The 20884-nt window shown below is 36.1% G+C and overlaps 2 protein-coding genes across 6 annotated transcripts in view; both read left to right on the top strand.

The window, feature by feature from the left end:
* The window catches only part of LOC139967452 (prominin-1-A-like), a 58164-nt gene that overhangs the window by 34672 nt on the left and 2608 nt on the right, over positions 1-20884 (top strand). For 2 of the 5 annotated variants that reach the window (XM_071971281.1, XM_071971280.1), the window contains exons 16-23: positions 217-297; positions 845-928; positions 1516-1722; positions 2708-2797; positions 3481-3661; positions 4174-4254; positions 5175-5213; positions 7793-7861. In XM_071971281.1, coding sequence (XP_071827382.1) covers positions 217-297; positions 845-928; positions 1516-1722; positions 2708-2797; positions 3481-3661; positions 4174-4254; positions 5175-5213; positions 7793-7861 — 832 coding nt within the window. The remainder of the gene's footprint in view (positions 1-216; positions 298-844; positions 929-1515; positions 1723-2707; positions 2798-3480; positions 3662-4173; positions 4255-5174; positions 5214-7792; positions 7862-20884) is intronic. The other 3 variants (XM_071971283.1, XM_071971282.1, XM_071971284.1) reach the window with 3 other exon arrangements.
* Positions 7903-19449, top strand: LOC139967453 (uncharacterized). Its single transcript, XM_071971285.1, has 5 exons — positions 7903-15372; positions 16537-16629; positions 17521-17619; positions 18213-18287; positions 18723-19449. Exons 1-5 carry the CDS (start codon positions 15327-15329, stop codon positions 18851-18853), a joined length of 444 nt encoding a protein of 147 aa, XP_071827386.1. The 5' UTR covers positions 7903-15326; the 3' UTR covers positions 18854-19449.

Below are 20884 nucleotides of genomic sequence, written 5' to 3'. Positions count from 1 at the left end.
TCCTTTTTTTCTTCTTCCCGAACAGTCTCACCAGACTTCAAACATCTTGTCCGAATGAAAAGAATTGAGATTTAAGTTTTACTGTTTGTTTGTGTGCTTATAATGCATCACCTTAAGCTCTTTCACATATCCAATGCAAACTCAGAAGTTGAGAGTTGTATTTTATTTTATTTTTACAAATTCATGGTATTTTTATACCCATTTCTTCCTGCTTAGCTTCCAAACCCAGTTCTTAATGGAACGGATTATCTGACCAGCTATGCTGACGAGCTTGATGAAATTGCTGCTGCAAATCCAGTAAGTTCATGGTTCTCGTTTGATTTTATCCCACTTCTTTACATATACATATATTTGAAAGGGGCAGGAGTGGGTTGGGGGTGGGTAACTTGCTGGATGTCTATCTGGTGGATTATCTGGCATTACTTTGTAATATCAGTGTGTAAAATATCAGAATTATTATTAAAGAATGTGAAATGTTTAGTAGCAGATGACACACAGTCATACTAAAAGCAAGCGTCAGTTCCCACGGGAATTTCAAGCCCCCAGCAAGAACGACAAAATCAGCTTAAAAGTGATAGCTGGAAATCGAAATGAAAAAATGATTGGAGAGACATCTGAGAAAGTGAAGAAAAGAGAAGAGAAAATGAAACATCAAGTTTCACTAACTAAAAAAAAACCAAGAAAAAGGTCTTTGTTTCAAAATTATTTTTGGTTTGAGCAGACATGGTGTATATCAGCTGGGCTTGAACTCGGGCAATTTCATGTTATATGAGACGTGCATGATTTTCCAGTCTATTCTATTTAGGACAGGATTAAAATTCTCATGGTCTTTTTATATTTACAGAATCAAACAAAAGAATTAAATGATATCGCAGAAGACCTAAGAAGTCTTCAGATATCGGTTGTTGATCCTATGTCGCAGTCCGTGGTAAGTTTGTAACTTGGTAAAGTTCAATTGCTGCATATGTTCGGATGAAGAAACATTGCTTTGATGATGTGGTCTTGTCCTAAAGATTATTTCTAATTGTAATCAAGCAATCAACTGCAGCCACCAGCATATCCTGTTGACGAGTGTCATAGGAAGAATTGTTCAAGTTAAGCAGGCAGCTGGTAATCTTAAAACAATGAGTCGAGGAACAACATTTTTTCTTTCTGACTGATGAAAAAGGATGCATGCAGAATCTACAGCACCATTAAATTATCAAAAAGCAATCGTTTCATAGCCTTAGCCCCCAAAAAAGGAAGAATTGTTCAAGTTAAGCAGGCATCTGGAAATCTTAACACAATCAGTCGAGGAACACATTTTTGTTTCTGGACCGATGAAAAAGGATGCATGCAGTCTCTATAGCACCATCGATTTTATCAAAAAGCAATCATTTCCTAGACCTAGCAAAAAACAAAACAAACAAACAACAACAAAAAACAAACAAAAAACAAAACAAAACAAAACAAAAAACAATTTTGCTCTTGTTAATTGGTTAATAATGTGCTTTGCTCTTCTGTCATGGTCAACAGGCCCACATAGAGAGTAACATCACTACGGTTGAACACGTCAACGAAACCTTGCCATCCAGCATCGACAGTACCCTGCAGGCTGCAGCAGAGGTGGAGGCTGCCGTCAGCTCTGTCAATGAGACCGAACTCGTCGTGAACATCACCGAAGTCTATATCAAGTCCGTGGTTAATGTCGGTGAAAGTTACTACGATGAGACAACTCACCAGGTAATTCTGAGAGTCAAACCGTTTGTTCGATAATATGAGCTGTAACATGGAACCAGTCAGTGGGAAGCTTTCATTGTCAAAGAATTGATAAATTTGACAGCCTTACCAATACCCTAACCTTACCACAGTATCTCCTTCACATACCCCCCAAAAAGCTTGGGTATCCTTTACCACCAGATTCAGGGGTGTAGTTAGTTTAAGACTTCTTTATTTAGGGAAGTCCAATCCTTTTGTGGGATATGTGGGGAGTGGGGGGGGGGGGTTGGTTGGCAAGGCAGAACCTATTTTCTAAAAAAAATTGTTTTCAGACAATTCTTTTGGAGGGGGGAAGAAGAGTATTAGTGGTTAGACCCATCACAGCCCCCCCCCCTTTACCCCCCAATTGTAACATGGTCATATTCACCAGATCCTACTCATTCATTAAGGATTAAGCAAGGAACTTTTTTCACTGTTTCAACTATTCAACTAGAGATTACATAATTAACCAGTCAGGAATAACCTACTTGTAGAATTGGGTCAAGACCGCAAGCAGTGGTCCACACCTTCTACACCCCCAACCCCACCCCCAGAGGTGATCAACCCCACTCCTCCAACCATCAACAATACACATGTTATCCATGGAAATATTAATTTATATGGTAAAAACCTCATTAAAGCCTTACATGTAGTTGTCCCTGACCTCCCCCTCACACCAGTTCAGTTCACTTTCTCTGTCTTTTTCTTAACATGTCACAAGACAAGCATAATAGAAGGTTTATATGGTTTGCATCAAAAATCAATTCAATAATTTTCTCTGTTTTAAATGCACATTGCCATAAATGATTTTTTTTTCTTCTGTGAAATGGATTCTTGATTTGTCTCAATTCAAGATGTCACATGTGTGAACTTTAGTTCAATGATTTTTTTCCCCCAACAGACAGCTGATTCTTAGCCTTCTCCTTCTGTTCTTCTCATTCCCCCTATATTTTCTTCTACGATTTTACAGATTGAAAACGATTTTGCAAAATGTTACAACGTTTACGATATCTACTCCACGGGTCTGTTTTACACTTGCGGTTACGTCTTAAGTTCTGGGGTGAGTATGCAGTCGAAGGAGTATTTTCACTATGAATGCCATTGGAGATTGTATAAGATAAGATAAGATAAACTTATTAAACCCCACAAAGGGTAAGTGAATGCTCATTATAAAAACAGTATTATACAAATACAAATATAAACTAAAAAGTTACAAAAGGGCAAGAACAAATAAACAAAGCAGGACATATAAAAACAGTGCACGGTGACAAATTAGCGATTAAAATTTAAATTATGAAGTTTTATACATTGTGGAATAAATGAAGAGGGGTGCCTATTTGTACTGGCCAATGGCAGCCTCATCCTACAACTCTGAGAGAACACTGTTCTGTCCAGAGACACACGTAGTGGGTGGTCATCGTCATTCATAATTTTGTAGAGTTTTTCACCTAGGAGCCGTTAGTAGGACGAGGCCAAGGTTGGCCGACTGTATTCAGTTGTATTGATCGCCGTTAAATAAATTTGTGTGATGACGGCTCGATGAAGACTTTGTCTGGAAACAATATACCTCGGTTGAAATGTTATCGTGCCTCACATTTTCTTCAGCGAGTATGTTGCAATTAACGGTGACATTGTTTGAAATTTCTGGAGGATTCGCAAATAGATTGTTATCCCCTCTTCATTTTGGTCATGTTCACGCAGACATGTTTCTAACTTTTTCTCTTTTTCTTCGTCTTCCCCCAGAATGCTTTGTGGTTTACGATCGGCTGGTCCGTGTTTTTCTTCTTACCCTCCATCATCTTCTCGGTGAAACTAGCGAAACATTATCGGATCATGAAGAAGGTGCGGCCGCCGAAGCAGAAGAAGCAAACTAACAATAGAAATAGAGAGGATTTCGGCATGAACGAGATGCAAAATGGAAACGGTAAGATCATCACTAAAGGTCTCCAAAGAAAATATGCTGGAGACGATCCGAGACCGTTTCAAGAAAAAAAATTCACAATTTCATCGTTTCTTAAAAACCTTTGAAAGCTCTTTCCTGCAAAGTTCATATTAAAAGGTCTCTCCTGTCATCTTCTTCCCTGCACACAGTTCCTTTAATTCAAAGATGGATAAGGAATTGAAGATGGTGTAGCAAAATATATTATCTGTAACAAATTTCACGGCATGAGGGAAGATCGGGATGGTGGGGAGCTGTGGGGGGGTGTTGGTGGGAGCCCTGGATGTGGGGATTGGGGGAGTATACAACATGGTGGAACAACTGAAGGATTTTTTCCTTGAAAAAGTGTGATGTTATCATATCATTTATTTATTGGAAACATGAAACATTGATGTGTCCATGCGTCCGTCCGTCCGGCGCGAAACGGATATTTCCAAATATGCATCACGGCCCCCGTGTATATTAACAGACATCCCATTTTGGCGTTGCTCATACAGGTCACGATGAGAGGTTGCTCTACCCACACAGATACGGAGGAGGAGGTATGACACCAGTAGACAATCCACAGTTTATTCCAGGTATTCATCATCGCCATCCACATTCCATGCATGCTTTCATAAAAACAGCAGCGACCAATGAGATTCATTGAAAATTATCATATTGTATAAAAATGATCGAAAATTGTTTAGAAAGTTTAATAAGAAAATGGTTAAAGTTCTGGTGAGAAAGACATGAAGGAGTTAGTATAAGAAAACAATCAACCTGTTTAAAAATAATACAAACTGGAACTAGACTTAGAAGGGTGAATTATGGGTAAGAGATTTCTGGTAATGATGGAAAAGATGTTAGAGACACATTTTGGGGTGAAAAGGGCGAATCTTTTGGTAAACACTGTAAAGGAAAGAAGACTTTATTAAAGTCTCAAGGTGCTCTGGAAAAGGCAGCGCCAAAATTTGAACACTTATCAATATATTTATTTATCGTGAATTGTTTAGAAAATTAGGTTTTTTTGTTGTTTTTTTTTTAAGAAATGGGAAGAACAGTGGGAAAGATAAGGAAAACAGATGACCAAGTAATAGGTCTGTTGTAGTTTGTTGTGTAGCAGTAAATAAGTTTCCATAGCAATGATAAAAACACCTGTTTAAATTTTTTTTTTTTTTTTTTTTTTTTTTCTTCTTATAGTAAGGAACTGTAAATACATAAAAGTTGGCCCTGTTTTACCCTTAATAAGGAATGCAGTGGTAGGAGTTAGAAATATAACATTACTTTTCGGGAATAGACTGATAATGGTCTTCGGCTTAAACTGGTGAACGAGGTATGTTTTCAAAACGGTTGTGTTAATTGCCACAGGCCAGACAGCCAACCGAAATGAGGTACTGATGGCGAGGGAAAACTGTGAGATTGACAAAGTCGTAAAAATTCTTAAAACGAAAATGCAGAAATTCTCAAACGAAAGAATGTGATGAAAAATATCCGTGCCATTTGCTTTGATCCTCAGCACCTATTCCTAGGTCACATAATGCTTGGATAACAAGAGGTAAACCAGTTTATAAACAATTTTGAGTGCATCTTGAAATAGCATGAAGGATGGGGGAGGGGGGAGGGAGGAGGGGGAACAATAACGAAGAAGTAAAAGACTTGTAGCAGGGTCTGTTTTCCGTTTGCGTATCACCATCGTTTGTTAGTTCCCAATCTGTGATGCATGAAACAGAAAAATCGGTTGCATTTTGAATGATATTGAAATCATGATTATTTACAGAAAATATAATTTTTTTTCTTCTTTTGACTGATTTGCATGGATTGATGTTAAACATGCTTCATGAAGTGGTAAATCTGATCGATATGAGCTTTTCATCTCATATTTGAATAATTTTTCTTTGAATTTCATTAATGCTGATTTCATAAGCAATGCAGGCAGTTTGCTTTAGAGGCTTATATTCTTTTCATGATCCTAGAGGAGATTGGGGGGGGGGGAAGGAGAGGGTCTGAGGTAGCCATTTTGTGCACTCAGAACACTAGCATTTCTTTTTATTCAGCATTGCTACAGTGAAAAAAGAAAATAAGGAGGTTGAGTTACAAAAAAAGGATTGAATGAAATTCTAAAACAAAGATGTTTTTTTCTTCAAAAATGGTTGAACTTGTTTCTTGTAGGAGGATTGGTCAAAGGATATGTTTGCAGTCAATTGGTATTTCTCTGCCTAAAAGTTGTCACAAAGATACTCTTGTTCGAAGATGATGAGTTTAGGGCAAATTGCAGAGGTGGAATATCTTCTTTCTCTTAAGTGTAGAGGGAGGGGGGAGGGAGAGGGAGTGGGTGCATGGTAGAGAGGTGTGATGTGCATCTGGTTGTACATATAAATTACTTTAATCCACCCCTTAACAAAGGAGGCGCAAAATGTATACTTTATTTTATTCTTAGATATCAATAATTGTCTCTTTCTGTGTCTAAATAAATATTGACACTTCGTCCCGACAACGATTTCATATCGAATGATGGAATAAATTTGTAGTATGGCATCCAAACTGACGCAACATAAAGTGCAAAAAAAAAATGCTAACAGCTCTATTGACAAATAAATTTGTTATTTCCTACATTTTAAAGTACAAGAAGTAACCAAAGCTTGTACCTGCATTTCAAGTCACTGAGTTATGTAACAACATGAGATAAGAATTATTTAGAGAACTGAAAAAATTATTTTCTATTAAAAATTATGAAATTATATATTGTTTAAAGTTTTACTAAAAAAAACATTTTTTATAAAAAGAAAAGAGAAAAATGTAGAAATTGAATAATTCCAAAAAGTGTCATGTTATTGAAAGATGGAATTCAAAAAGCCTAAATCCTGGTTTAATATTGATTTGATTAATTGATTGGTTGTTTAAATATTTAATTCCATGCTCTTCATTAAACACCTGCACACATCTCTATATTGACACATATGTAAAACTGCACAAGAGTTTAACAACGATATATTGGAAACATACTGTTAAAGTTTATATCAGAGGGTTCATAACTTATTCAATTACGGTTATGGGAAGTTTTGTAATCGGTATCATTCACCAGGAGGTCAATTATAAATCTTGCAGAACTCGGTGGTGTTTGTATCATATGCTTCCTTTGGCCAATATTATATGTTTATGAAAAAAGGCAAGATCTGTTTCATATCAAGCCAGTTGAATTTCTTTGTTTGATTCATGCATCCTCAACAAAGCTTTAGAAATCATCAGAGGCATTCAAAACTCTCATTCATTGGCCTGTTATTCTATGTTGAGGTCAGAACGGAGAATGGAGGTGTTGTTTTTTGTTTTATTGGTGCATGTTGTTTAGAACTTCCGAGATATAAATGCTGGAGTGCTTTTGAACCATGATATCAGAGAACAGTATCGAGTGGTATTAGCATTAGAAACAGAGAAAGGTTAGGAACTGTTCCTACTGTCAGTACGAGTGCTTTGAAGCATAATTTGAGAGGACAGTATAAAGTGGTATTAGCATTAGAATCAGGGAAAGGTTAGGAACTGTTCATACTGTATAAGATGGCATTAGCATTAGAGAACTGTCCCAACTGACTGCCTGCCTGTGTCAGGATATTAATAAATATGCATAGTTATATGTGTGCATATTAATATATTTATATATAATATATTAATATGCATACTGATGGGTATTACACAGCATTATTAATATGTATATTGCTGCACATTGGGATTCTTTACCCTGCCCTCCCCCTCCTCTCCTAGCCCTCTTCCCTTCCCCTACACTTCCTCTTTCGTAATTGAAACTCTCTTGTCTGATTTTGTAGCATTTGTTGAGAAACACCACCAAAAATCTGAAATTTGTTAGCTCTGATCAAACTCTGAAAATTTTCAGGGAGTACTCGGCCCCTCAATTGATCTTGCAGTTGTGTGAAATGTAGTAAAGTTTCATGAATGTTCAGCAAGTCACCAATTGGTGATATCGGTAGGACTTCTATAAACATTAGATATTTCCAACACTTTACCAGCCAGGGAAGTCTGAACCATGTTCAGGAGACATTTCCACAATTCTTTTTGTTTCAAACTTACGACTTGAACTGTTTTGGAATTTCATGCTGTTTCCTATTTTTTTTGAAATTTCAGATGAAGGGCCAATCATGGCCTACGATTACAAAGGGAACCCCATCGCCCCGCCTCCAGCCTACAACCACGGTGAGGAATTCCGCTTACCACCACCACATAACTCCTATTTTTAGTGTCATCATTTTTTCTGCTTCTCTCAACTTTCTCTCCCACCATGTTCGTTCACCTTGCTTTCGTTCATGTTTATTTCTTTTTAAGCAAGATCTCATGCAAACAAATTTAAGAGCTGTCGAAAGAATAATTATGAAGGCGTGAATTATTTCCATAACTTGGGTTGGAGAATCTCTGAACCTTTTTCAGACAAATTAATAAGTGTTTTTTCTATGACAGTGTCAGTCTAAAGGCTGTGATAGTCAATCGATGTTAATTTTAATGAAATTTAATGCATATGTCATGTTTGTATCGATTCAGTGCGGAGGACATGGGCTATAGGTGACCTTCAGAATATGTGTTCTAAAGTCATGAAAAAAAGTCAAAAAGTCATTTTTGTGAAAATCCCTTTATTGGCTGCGGGCAGACACATCCTTATATATGTGTTTGACATTATTTTAGTTAACTTTTCTGGCTTAAAAGTTATTGGTCGAGGACTCTAAAGAGAGTGTGCAGATCGGTACATTGATATTAACCGGGAGGTTTAGGTGGTGTTTCCTTGAAAAGAAGATTGGAATATGTTTTAGCCTTCAAACGCATCATTCTGTATTCATGTTTTCTGATTTTGACATGAATGAGAAAAAACTTTTTCCCATACATTTTTGACTTATAATTTCGTGCTTGAAAAAAATCACTCCCTTGAATGAATACTTGAAATTTGGAAATTTTATTTACATATAGAACAGATCCTCATTCAGGAGGACCTGAACCAGTAAAAAGCCTTGATTTTGAGCAAAATGTGCTAGCGAAATTTTAAAGAAATTCTCTTCCCTTTCTAACACCACTGTGTCCAGGTGAATCATATGTTGTCATCCTCTTCCCACTATGTGCTTCCAATTGTGCAATTAATAAACAAAACAAATAATAAACAAGGCAGCTGTTAATGAATATTCATGTTATTTACTTTGCTTACCACTTTTTTTGGGCTTTTTTTTTTTTTTTTTGACTTTTTTTTGGGGGGCCATTTTTTTTTTACAATCACCCGAAAGACGAAATCTGTAACCATGTTTGAGTGATTTTAAAGCTGTCTGTTGAGTTCAAAGGAGACGAGAATGATGAATTATGTAGCGTTGATACAGTTTTACTATTCCAATCTGCTTATACTGATGTGGTGCTTGTGGGTCACATGATGCTTATTCAAGTACATCTGTCTCCTAGTATAGGCCTACAAACTTTTCTGCATATCTGAGAAAGTTTCATGGAGGAATTTATCTCTTAAAAAAAACTATTTTCCCGCTTCACTTTTGAGTCAAGTTATTCAATATTGCTTGATGATACTGCAAAGTCATAACAGTATCCGCCAATTATCTTGATCAATCCAATTTCATTTTCAGATAATGGAGGCTGAAATATTTGGAAAATTTTCAATTTTTGCAATTGGATTACTTGTCTTCTGTCAATAGTGCCAAATGCTGATGATAAAAAAAACGAGCTATTAATTTACTCGTTCGTTAATCTTCGTTTGGTCTTTGCGTGATCAAGTCTAATCTCAATTAGCAGCATTATTTGTTAGGTTTTGAGAAAAAAAAGATGTCTTGTCCACAAATATGTTAGGATGGAAAAATCAATGGTCATTGATTTTTGACTCACTCATTAGCCTTCATTTTGGTATCATAAAAAAATTAGTGTGATCGACAAAATATCATTCTTATTTTATAGAGTAATAGTAACTTAGTTTGGAAGAAATTGCAGACCAGACTGAATGAAAACCTGCTTTCACTTTGGTTCTTTACTGCAAAAGATTCACTTCACTACTTGTCTCCTTGGAATCTTCGAAGAGCTTTCACTCCAAAAATGTTTTGAAAAAGGAGAAACAAAGTTCTCAAAAGTTTTCAAAGGTATGCAGGTTTATCGGGGGGCATGTATAGTCAGTAGCGAAGTGAGACTGTTAGACGCGATTCTTGAGATTAATTAACCAATTTAATTTGTAAAACCTTGGTGAGGAAAGGTTTGCTACTTCAAACAACTCAACACTGATAACTGTTGTTGCCAAATGACATTTACAACTGTATCAAGAAAACGTTGCGCTGCAAGTTTTCATATTCAAGGCTCCAATTTTGAACTCGAGATTCAGCTTTTGCAGGTGTCTCAGCAACCTTGTTGCCACCTTAACTTGCCACAACTTTTGACTTGTTTTTAATTCTTAACCATCTTTTTATTTGTACTCTTGTAAAAGACCTCTCGTCTTATTGGTGCTTTATGTCCGTTTTGCCAAAGTATAAAATAACTAATAATCTAAAAAAGTAGTGTCGAAGGTAGTCTTTTCAGGTTAGAGGTCGGTGGACGATATTTTGAAGGGGATGACTTTTTATTCTTGATTATTTTATTTCTTTATATTCTCATTAAGAATATATATTTATCAAGAATATACTTATCTTTATATTCTTATCAAGAAATATTCTTATCAAGAATATTTTATTCTCGATTATGCCATAGACCGAGAAATAGGAAAAAAAAAGTTTAATTTACCAGTAGTGTTTCTGTAGCTATTCCAATTGTCAAGATATTCAAAATTTAAAATATGCTTAATCTTTGGAAAGCTCCTTTAATGCTAAAGTGATGATGACCTCTGCTCCTCAATGTAGGGTTTAATGTTGATAATATTAATCCATTGTTTTATCAATTCTGATAACTCAACCAAAGCTTTATTCTTGCAAACTTTATACTACAAAACAGAGCATCAGATGACATCATTTGTTCTTGCCAAATTTCAGTTCTCAGTAAAAGTGTTATTTCAAGCTGAATATGTCTGATGTTTCCCTAACGAGCTTTCATGTTGCATCGTAGGAACAGATCTAATAGTCTGTGTGGTAGACTAAGTAGTTCAGCCGCTTTCGTTGACGAATCTTGGATGTTTAAAGGGACATTTCTCAAACATTAAAAGTGGTTTAGAAGTACAACCTTGACATATACCAGTGTTGTTTTAAATGGTCGTCTACATATCAACATTAAGTTTTTACCTTAAAGTCATCCCTTAAAAAAAGTTATCTTACCATATTTTTAAATCTATGTGTTAGTCAGAAAAGCCAAGTCTGTAAATGGTCGCAACATTAATGCGACCAGTATACCAAGTAAAGTATCATTCCTCCTTCATGTGTGCTAATCTACATGTTTTTAACCAATTAAATGTGTTTCCACATTAGAGCTGCTATTTAGCTAATTAATACCAGATTTTGAAAAAAACAATTTTTTATATTACCATGATCTTATTTTCAACCCTTTAAGAGGTAGCTTTGTTCTCATTTCAACAGATTTAAAGCTTTTCTTTTGATTAATGTTCATATGTATTTACCTGATGTTATTTCTTTTTAGTTTTTTAATGGGGAGGAGGGGGGGGGGGGGGGTTGTGATAACTCAACAATAAGAAATGGTTAGTTTGTAGTCTTCCATAGGACACTTAGATTGATCCTGTTTGTGGTTTTATCTGTGGCCTGCTTAGAAGTCATACTTAGGTGGTTCTGAAGTGTGAAGCAGTTATGCAGCAGGAACAATGTTAGGGGATTGTGGACTTCTCAAAGATTCAGTATTGGTAATATCAAATTTGAATTACTTAATTATAGTTTGAAAAATTCTTACTTTAGGTTTGCTAAAGTAGTATGTTGGTGTTTTCAAAGTATGTAACTAATTTAAAGTTGAGAAGTACTAAACTAACAGTTGGGAACTACAAACTTTGAACTTTGAGAAGTAGTCAGCTAAATAGTTAGACTAAGTACTAACTGAAATTTGAAAAAAATACTCATATGAAATTTTAGAACTATTAAGTTCCGTGTTTTAAATTTGTGTAGTACTAACTTAAAAGTTGATAAGTACTAATTTAAAGTAGTAACTGACTAATTAACAAAAGCCTCACTGAAATTTCAAAAGTACTAACTTAAATTCAATGAAATACTCAAGTGAAATTTTGTAGAGAAGTACTAACGAGAAGTTCTTCAAAAAATGGGATTTTTTTCGACAAGGAACTAACTTGTAGCTAAAGGTTTGATGAAGTGTTGAAGTAAAAATGTCAGTGTGCATTGACTATGTATAGAAAAAGTACTATTAAGTCCGTGACTACCCTTCATTTGAAAAAAAGTGCTGACTTTGTTAAAAGGAATTGTAGCAGTAGAACATTTCAGGAAGTAGGATTTTAGCAAATATGTTACTTTAGAAGGTTGACTAATAATTTGAGAAGTAAATATGTGTGTCAATACCGTCTGTGTGTTATCTTCCATTGTAGATCTCATTGTAAATACAATAATTCTTGATTTATTTCATCCTGGTGTTGATGTTTTATCTAGTAAACCTTAAAGAGCATATTGGAAATGGAGAAATTAATTTTGCCAATTGGACTTTTTTCTTTCAACTCAGGATTTTAGCATTGATTCTCACAAACAAACTTTTTTTTTTTTTTTAATTGTGTTAGTGTTATTAAGGTTATATGTTTGAGTAATATGACTAGGGGGATTCATATTCCATTCTATTGTTTAGTACTATAACATGTTATTTTATTGTCTCTATTGTTATAACCCGCCTTCCCCCTTCCAAATTTCATTTTGATGTGTACAACATTCATGTTCTGAGTCTTCACTCCCAGATATGCAGCATAAAGTGATTTGAAACAATGCTACAGCTTTTGAGGGACAAGAATGTAATTTCCCTTTTCGCTTCTTAATTTTGAGTGATTTAAATTTTCATGATTTGATTAGGTAAGAACCACCCCCCCTCCCTTCCCTTCCCTCCTCTCTCTCTCACCCCTCTCTCCAACCCTCCCTTCTCACTCACATAGAAAATATGCTGAGGTACTCCATTGTAAATGTTAATAAATGTATATTGTAAATACAACATAAAGAAACATATTGTATTAAATGTGTACTAAACTCATTCATTTGCTATGTTAGAATGTTATGTCATTTTTGTCACTGACAAGTTTTCTTTTATTTTTACATGTTACACTAAGAAATACTATTGTTTTTAATAATGTTTATTTACTCAACTTCGTCATCCTCCTATGTGAATCCCCACGTGTCAATAAACTTCCAGTTAATGTTTGGAGTATGTGGTAAATGAGTATGGCCCAGTAGAACTTAATACCGAAACGGTTAATTTTGTTTTGGAAAAATGGTAAAAATCCGAATTATTCTGTTATAATTATTTCATATCTTGTCAAATTAATTAGCTGTGGCAATATGTAGACTCAGTTCTTGCCAGTTTGATGTTTGTATCATTGATAACCCCCCCCCCCCACCCTTTTCTTTTTAGTTTCATATATGTGTTTCTGAATTTTTCTTTACAACTCATTTTGATTCAGCACAAAGACCGTTTACTCTGTATTCATTAGTAATGACATTTGATTACACTTTACTAAGATGTATAAATTTCTTTTATATCATACTCATAGAAATGTGTTACATTGGTAATACAAAAAAAAATCATATGATAATTTGCTGCTTTCCATTTTCTCATTCTTTTTCAAACAATTCCACTTGTTTTTTTGCTTTTATTTTGGATGTTATGGAAACGTTTAAAGTTATGTCAAGGTTTTTACATATTTGTGTAACTTAAAGTAACACTGATGCTATACATCGTTCACAAATTCCAGAAAGTTGACAAATTCCACAAGTTGCATGACTTGCTTCACAATTTAATTATTGAATCATTCCCAAATTTGGAAGCGAACGCGGTATCAATCAATCCATCATTTTCTTGTAATAGCAATTTATTTACAAGAAAAATGGAACAGCATATGATAGTGGTGATATATTTTGTCAAATATTTGGAACAAATATATTTACAATACTTTCTAGACCGAAGTAAGTAATTTCTCACAGAAAACAATATGAGTCTACAGCACATCATGCAAAGAATTTCCATTTCTTTCAAAACCATTTTGCTATGCAAAAACGCTCAAAACAGACGCTTCATTGCTTCCATCACTTCCCTGTCCTTAACATTGGGCGGGGTGGTGGTGTGGGGGGTGGGCTGGTAGATCGATACAACCATTCGATGTCTATTTTTTTAAGTGGTTGTGCTTACATTTCCCAGCCACTTGAAGGACACCTCAGTGCAAACTGGTTGCATCACTTATTGCCTTAATGTCACAACATTGTCAAATCGAAAAAGTCCGTTCATACACACATCAACGGTACTGCCCGGGAATATCATAGAATTGTTGTAATTTAATTTTTTAATTTGAGTGGTAGGCCTCTGCCTAAACCTCCCCCTCCCCTTCCCAATTATACGACCTAGTAAAAGTGTTTCTCTATTCGCTCCCAAACTACGTCACAAAGGAATTCTGCCATCTTATCGTAACAGAAACTTTCATCCAATCGAAACACATCATGACGTTTGACTTGTACAAGAAATTCCCGATGTGTCTGCACCGTCCAAAATGTTCCCCCTTGTACGTTTCTGAGTCTGTTAGCGTAGAGACTGAATGGCCTGTATTTTGTGTAGTCTACACAAGAAAAAACAGAAAGGTTTTGATTGCAGCTACATGACAGCAGTGCTACTGTAGTTTATTTTGCGAAACATTTCCTAGCAATGAAGTATCCAAATACAATATCTTTCCTTTACGCATGCACCACAAGGGCAGAACATTTCTCGTGAACAAATTTATTTTGATATTATTTAATAAATAAGGGTAGATCCATTCACCTTTTGTTTTCACATTCACAAGTTTTTGCAGCACATAAACAGCTTGTTAACCGCCCCTTCCCCCTCCCATATGTATCTCTCAATAACTATATATTCAAATCAGTTTTGTGCTCAGTTTTATTAAATCGGAAAGGAATAAGTCTGACAGTTTCGCGCGATTGACTTGATTTAAGGAACTTTGGCTAAGAATGAGAACAGTTTCATAACACTTCGCTATTGTGCAATTTGTGTTCGAGTACTTGTTTTCGTTAGACAGAATTAGTATTCTTAGACACAAAAGACAATAAGGTTTAGGAAGGGACAGTTGAAACCCTTATGAAAAAATTCATGATTGTTCGTTAACTAGTTAAGCAGCAATGCTCACGCTACTGTACAGCTCTGCCAATAAACTTAAGTCCTTGTTCATTTTCGATATACATGAAGGATTTTATGATCCCACATCCTGTTTATCCTCCCCTCCATTCGTTCCTCCGTCTCTACCGGTATACCCTATCCAATTCCTCCCCTATTCCACCCACCACGCACTCCTGGTTACGCACGCCTCTTTTATATATGTACATAAAACAAACATCATGTGTAGGCCTATTGTAAATCATTCTGTGGTTAATTTTTTAGGCCTTGTCACTATTTGGTTTTCGTTGGTGTAATACCATATGAACAAACTTTTAAGTCGAATGGTCTTAATCCCATGCAAATTTTCTAATTTTGTCCCTGCAACTTCACGATAGAGGATCGACAACAGGGGAATCTTATGAGAGAACTACTCTTCAGTGACAAGAGTGTTTTACCGGATATAGGTATCCATGTCGATTTCGTGTCCCTTTGCGATCTCCCATTATAGTTCCTGGTTTCTTCTCCCCCTCCCAGTTCTCCCGTTCGTCTATTCCCGGACTCACTTTTAGCTAACAACTGGTTTGATGTATTAATTGTGCAATTGCGAAAAATTAAATGAGGCATGATAGTCAAATGATGTATATGGCACACAGTGCGGTTTAACACTTTATGTAACCTACGGTAACCAGTACATTTTCATTATAGGTCAGTACTACTCCACTAACTGCATCTAATTTCACCTGTGTGTAACACATTGAAATGAAATTTTAAAAAAATTCCCCATTAATACAAGTCTTTTGTGCTGATTGATCAATTGAAATTTTCATTTATATAGAATTAAATAATGTTGCATGCCATCAGCTACCACAGAGTTACAGATACAAACAACAAATGGGTGAATAAGCTGATTAGGCTCACTTTCTTGATCAATAGACTTTATCATAAGCGTTGAACGCCAGTAAATATCTGTTCCTTTTATTCGTTTTGATTACCATGTAGTTAGATTAACAATCATTAATCCTTTCCAATCATAAAACCAGTTGGGAACAGTGAAAATTGCAATTAGTCAATACGTTTCCTTTTTCCCCATGTTCAATTTGTTTATAACTCACTAGCCTAACACGTAATCGATATGACATAATTAAGCCTATACTTATAATGTCTTTTGTATCTATGTGTAAAGACTGATGGAAACTGTTGGGACTATATCTATTTAATGATCGCAATGTGTCATCCGTATCGTCACGATCGGAAGAGTCGTGAAATCACTCTGGCACAAGTTTTGATGGATGTCGTTATGAATATTTTCTTAAATTTGTCGCCTTGAAATTGACACGTAAAACCATATTCACTTGAAATATAGTGCTTGAGTTTATATCTCATAGTTGCATAATGAACGCGAGAAACACGTCACTTGTTCGTTCTGCATTTAGATTTCATGATCGATTGACCCATCCGTCTTGAAAAGAAATGCTGATCCACGAGCAATTTTTTTCGAAAGCAAATTGATTCAATACTTATGACACCACAAATCTAGCCGACATGGTTAGAGATTGAATAGTTGTTCTTGGTAAAGTAAATATGTAAAGGGCATGATTACAACAATTCTTTTTATACGTATCCACAAGCAACAGGACCCACGCTACAGAGAAGTCAACTAGCCGTTAGACGTGCCCGGGAAGAATTCAGAAGTTTTGGAAGACAATATTCCTTTGATGACGGTAAACAAAAACACAGCGAATGAACACAAAAGCAACAGCATTGACCTCCTCGAAAAGAAGGGATGATTCAAATATTGATTAGCTTAATAAAGGCATTACCGTATAGCCTTTAAGTCGTTTAGCCAATAAGCGTTCTAAAAGTTGCAATTTCAATTGGAATTTAAACCAGTCAGAATGAATAAATTTAGCAATTTCGAAAAGTGTCAAATACTACTGTTAGTTCTGCCACAGTCAATTCGTGAATTCTTGCAAAGAAAGGATACATCACAGATTTGGAATTTCAATGTCCAAAACGGTAATTATAATTATCGTTCGTGCGTTCATTCTTTCAAAGATAACTTCCTGATTCGTGTAACCATATGCTAATATTACTTTCATAAAACTTACTCCTTATATCCGGGATGTGATTGATCCCAGTTCATCACGTATAGTGTAGGGTGCCGATTGGAGGGAGAAGTGGGAGGGAAATCTGTAGATGAACGCTGTTGAATGAGTCACTGATTTAAAGTAGCACATTAGAGTCAAACTTAATGATCGTGTCATCAGGCCTTCAGGTGTAATGTCATGGAGGGTTGATTTGGTCCCAAACTGAACGAAATTGTACAGCAATATTTCAATTCATTAACTAAAAATAGTTGTAATAATTGCACTGAATTTTCGACATGGATTTTAGTGTAGTGATGATGTGGGGTGGGGTGGGTTAAGTGAGGGAGGGAGGGAGCTAGTGAAACACTCCTTCAATAATTATTGCTAATTGATTAACTAATTATTAACTAAGTTCGTTATGCTTTAAACAAAAGTACACCGAGCGAACGTGAGACATAGTTGTTTTAAGATTTTCATTTAATTTTCACATTCCTTTCATATCATTTCATTTCATTTGATTGGCAGACGATATAATTCCATGTCGGCAGAGACCTTCACTTCTATCACCCTTTCCATGGCATCGTCCTATCAACGAACATTATCCACAAAGAGGGAATTTATGGAGTGAGTTTTCGGTCTCCGGAATGGGCCCCTCAAAAAGAATATAAAAACGTTTGCATCCTCAAATCAAAGTCACCTTTCCGGCCACTTCCAAAACCCCCCCCCCCCCCAAAAAAAAAAAATTGTGCCCTCGCCCAACCCCAGATTGGATCCACTTTGGCCGTCCCTGTGTTTATGTTTAGTCAGGAAAGTACCTTTGTGGTTGTAAATACGAGAGACAATATGGCTCGAGGGTGGGGGAGGGGTGGGGGGAGGCGAAGGGTTTTCAGTGCGGAGCAAGAGGAGTGTACCAAAAAACTGACAACAACAACAAAATATGTCACAAACACCATCCAAAGAGGAAACATGTTCCACGATTTTGATAGATAGACATTGAAATATTCGCAGGGAGGGTTTCTACAGGACAAACGAGTATCCGAATAGTTGTGAAATGTGACCAGCTGTTCTCAAATATTCCACTTTTCGTCGGATACGATAAAGGAACGTCTGCCCCTATATCACTATATCGGATAATCATAAAACTTATTTCATATTTCATTTCTTCTTCATATTTCATTTCTTCTCCATCTTTCATCTCATCTGACCGAATAACTCAGCTCGTCAGAGCTCTAGTTTGGAGCATCTTTGGCCACACCCTTCCTGGGAGAGGCAGGCAACAATTGACTTGGGAGGTAACCAGATCAATAAGCTGTGTCTTTAAAATCAAGTTATATGTGGGATAACAATCAACAACAAAGTGTAAAGAAATATTGACAGAACAAAGTAGCAAAGTATGTTTAATAGCTAGAATAATATTTCAAGAAATGGTTAGTCGAACTCAGGATATAAGGTCCTTGGGATCTATGTTTCGAATTCCAAATCATTATTTTATACGATCATATAAACATTCTTTGTAATGTTTGTTATGTTGAATACCAGCTTTTGTTGACTTCAGTAAACAAACGGATTTTGGGATCAACAAGATTTTCCAGTATGTGAAATGAAAGGGAGCGATAGTATTTCTTACGCACTATTTTATTGGTACTCGTTAATCTGAAAAACTCGTTTATCTCGAAACAATTTGTATTTTTTGTTTTAATGTGTAAACGTTGTTTGATTCTGAACAGGCGATGACTTGTTAACTCCTGCTAGTATACTAGGGCGACTGCCAAGACAAGATCGGGCCTTTGAAGAGGGTAAAAATATGTTCCCTCGTCCTGCCCGTAACCCTCTCCTCGTTACTAATTTGTTGCTGTAAATTATAGCACAGGGGATGAGTGGAGTAGTTACAGAAGGTGTCGGGAAGACTATCATTGAACAGAGGAGGGGTGTAAGGGGGGAGAGTGTAACTAACATTATTCTTCATAATCACCTTGAATCCTGATTTGGATAACTACGATTTGATTCCCATTCAAGTTTTTCGTCCAAACGTCAGTGCCTCGATGGGGTCCCAGGAGCGTTATTTACTGAAAGTGGATGAATATTGTAAACATTTTGCAGAAATCTGACACATAGGAATATTAGTTAAAACGGCGATAGAATCCAATCAGGCAAAAGCATTGTAATCCAAAATAGATAAAAAACAATATTGTAAGCAGTATTTCTTTTTCTACATTCGAAGCATTTATCGCATTTCCTTTACGCTCTCCCTGGGTTACTCACATGGACGTGCCACTTATTCCTGACGTCATTGTTTTGAACCCTGAGTCCAACCAATGCTTTTAATGCATACCCTTTGAACGGGTATCATTCAAACTTTCCACACACGTTTCAGTAAGACACACTCACTCACCTTGTGCAATTCTGTTTTCTTTAGTGACATCACTAACAAGCTCTTATATTGATATTTTTGATACCGTATATATATATATATATATATATATATATATATATATATATACATATAACCTAAGGTATCATCTAGACGTTTATATATATATATATATATATATATATATATATATATATATATATATATATATAAATATATATATATATATATATTTTGTCGTGTACTTAAGTACCGCGTATCGAGTATATCTGCTAGAGGGTACAAATACTTGCAAACAGGTACTCGAATAAGTTACCGGAGTACTACAATCTTGTACTGTACTATAGGCGTACACATCGCTCGAGGTCTGATGTAAGGGGACAGAGGGCTGAGGATTTGATCAGTTTGGTCAATTGATGACGACATCTTTAGTTAACACGCTCAAGGTTCCATGCTTTTTTACGTGCTTTGTTTATGCAAATTTCATCTCTAAATTTAAACCTTTCCGGTCAAAAAATCGATTTATTTTTTCCTCATATTTTCCAGCTACTCCGAATCTAAACCCCTCTCTTAACCGTCGGAAATCAATTCTTTGCTCAGCCGATTCCATTTCCTTTCTACCCCCTCCTCCTGACTTTTTTCGTTCTCTTTCCAACGCTTCACAAACGTCCCACGTGTTTCCATCTCCACCTCCTTTCATTATAACCCCACCCACTCCCATCAATTTCCCCCCTCCCCCAGCCAGTTTTTACACCCATGCTGTCATCGCCGCTCCTCAACGCGGCCTCTTCCATCAACACTCTTTCTCTGCCCCGTCCATACTTCCCACGACTGAGGATCCTAAATCCACTCCCGTGCCAGCACCGCGGGTAGCGCCATCCTCTCATGCATCTCCACCACCATCGCCACCGCCGCCACCTTCACCACCGCCATCACCACCGCCATCACCACCGCCATCGTCACCACCGTCTCGTAGAGCAATTACTTCATCGATGTATTCAAATGAAACAGCAGCTAGGGAACGGGAAGTCATTCTTTTATAAGCCTATCAAGGTTTGTCAACACAATGTCAAAATGTGATCTTTTCCCAAAACAGGACCGCGGGGGATATGTGAGTTTCTCAAGTAAATACCAATAAATTTCTTTGTTCATAACTTTGTTGAAAAACATTGAAATCACCTGAACTTTTAATTCATGTAAAAGAGTGAATTTGTGGCATGGACTTTGAGCAGGGTTTCCATGAGATATTTTGACAGTGGAGTGGAAAGGGAACTGATTTTTTTCCCTTCAACATTATTTACATGTATATACCGCATTTAGCAATTAAAAAGCAAAATACCGCCACAAATACGCCACATCGCGAGTGTGAATACGCAGCATTTTAGTTACGTTCTGATACCTTTGTGTTTAATTTCTAGTATCTGTATAATATATTTTCTATATAGTATATTTGGGAGTTAATATCGACAACAATCAAACTGAAAACAAAGAAAAGGTTTGTATTTGTACACAAATTTA

This window comes from Apostichopus japonicus, chromosome 5, assembly GCF_037975245.1.
Source record: "Apostichopus japonicus isolate 1M-3 chromosome 5, ASM3797524v1, whole genome shotgun sequence".
NCBI classification, from domain to species: domain Eukaryota; kingdom Metazoa; phylum Echinodermata; class Holothuroidea; order Aspidochirotida; family Stichopodidae; genus Apostichopus; species Apostichopus japonicus.
The sequence above is the reverse complement of the archived record's forward strand: the minus strand, read 5'-3'. Positions and strand labels throughout refer to the sequence as shown.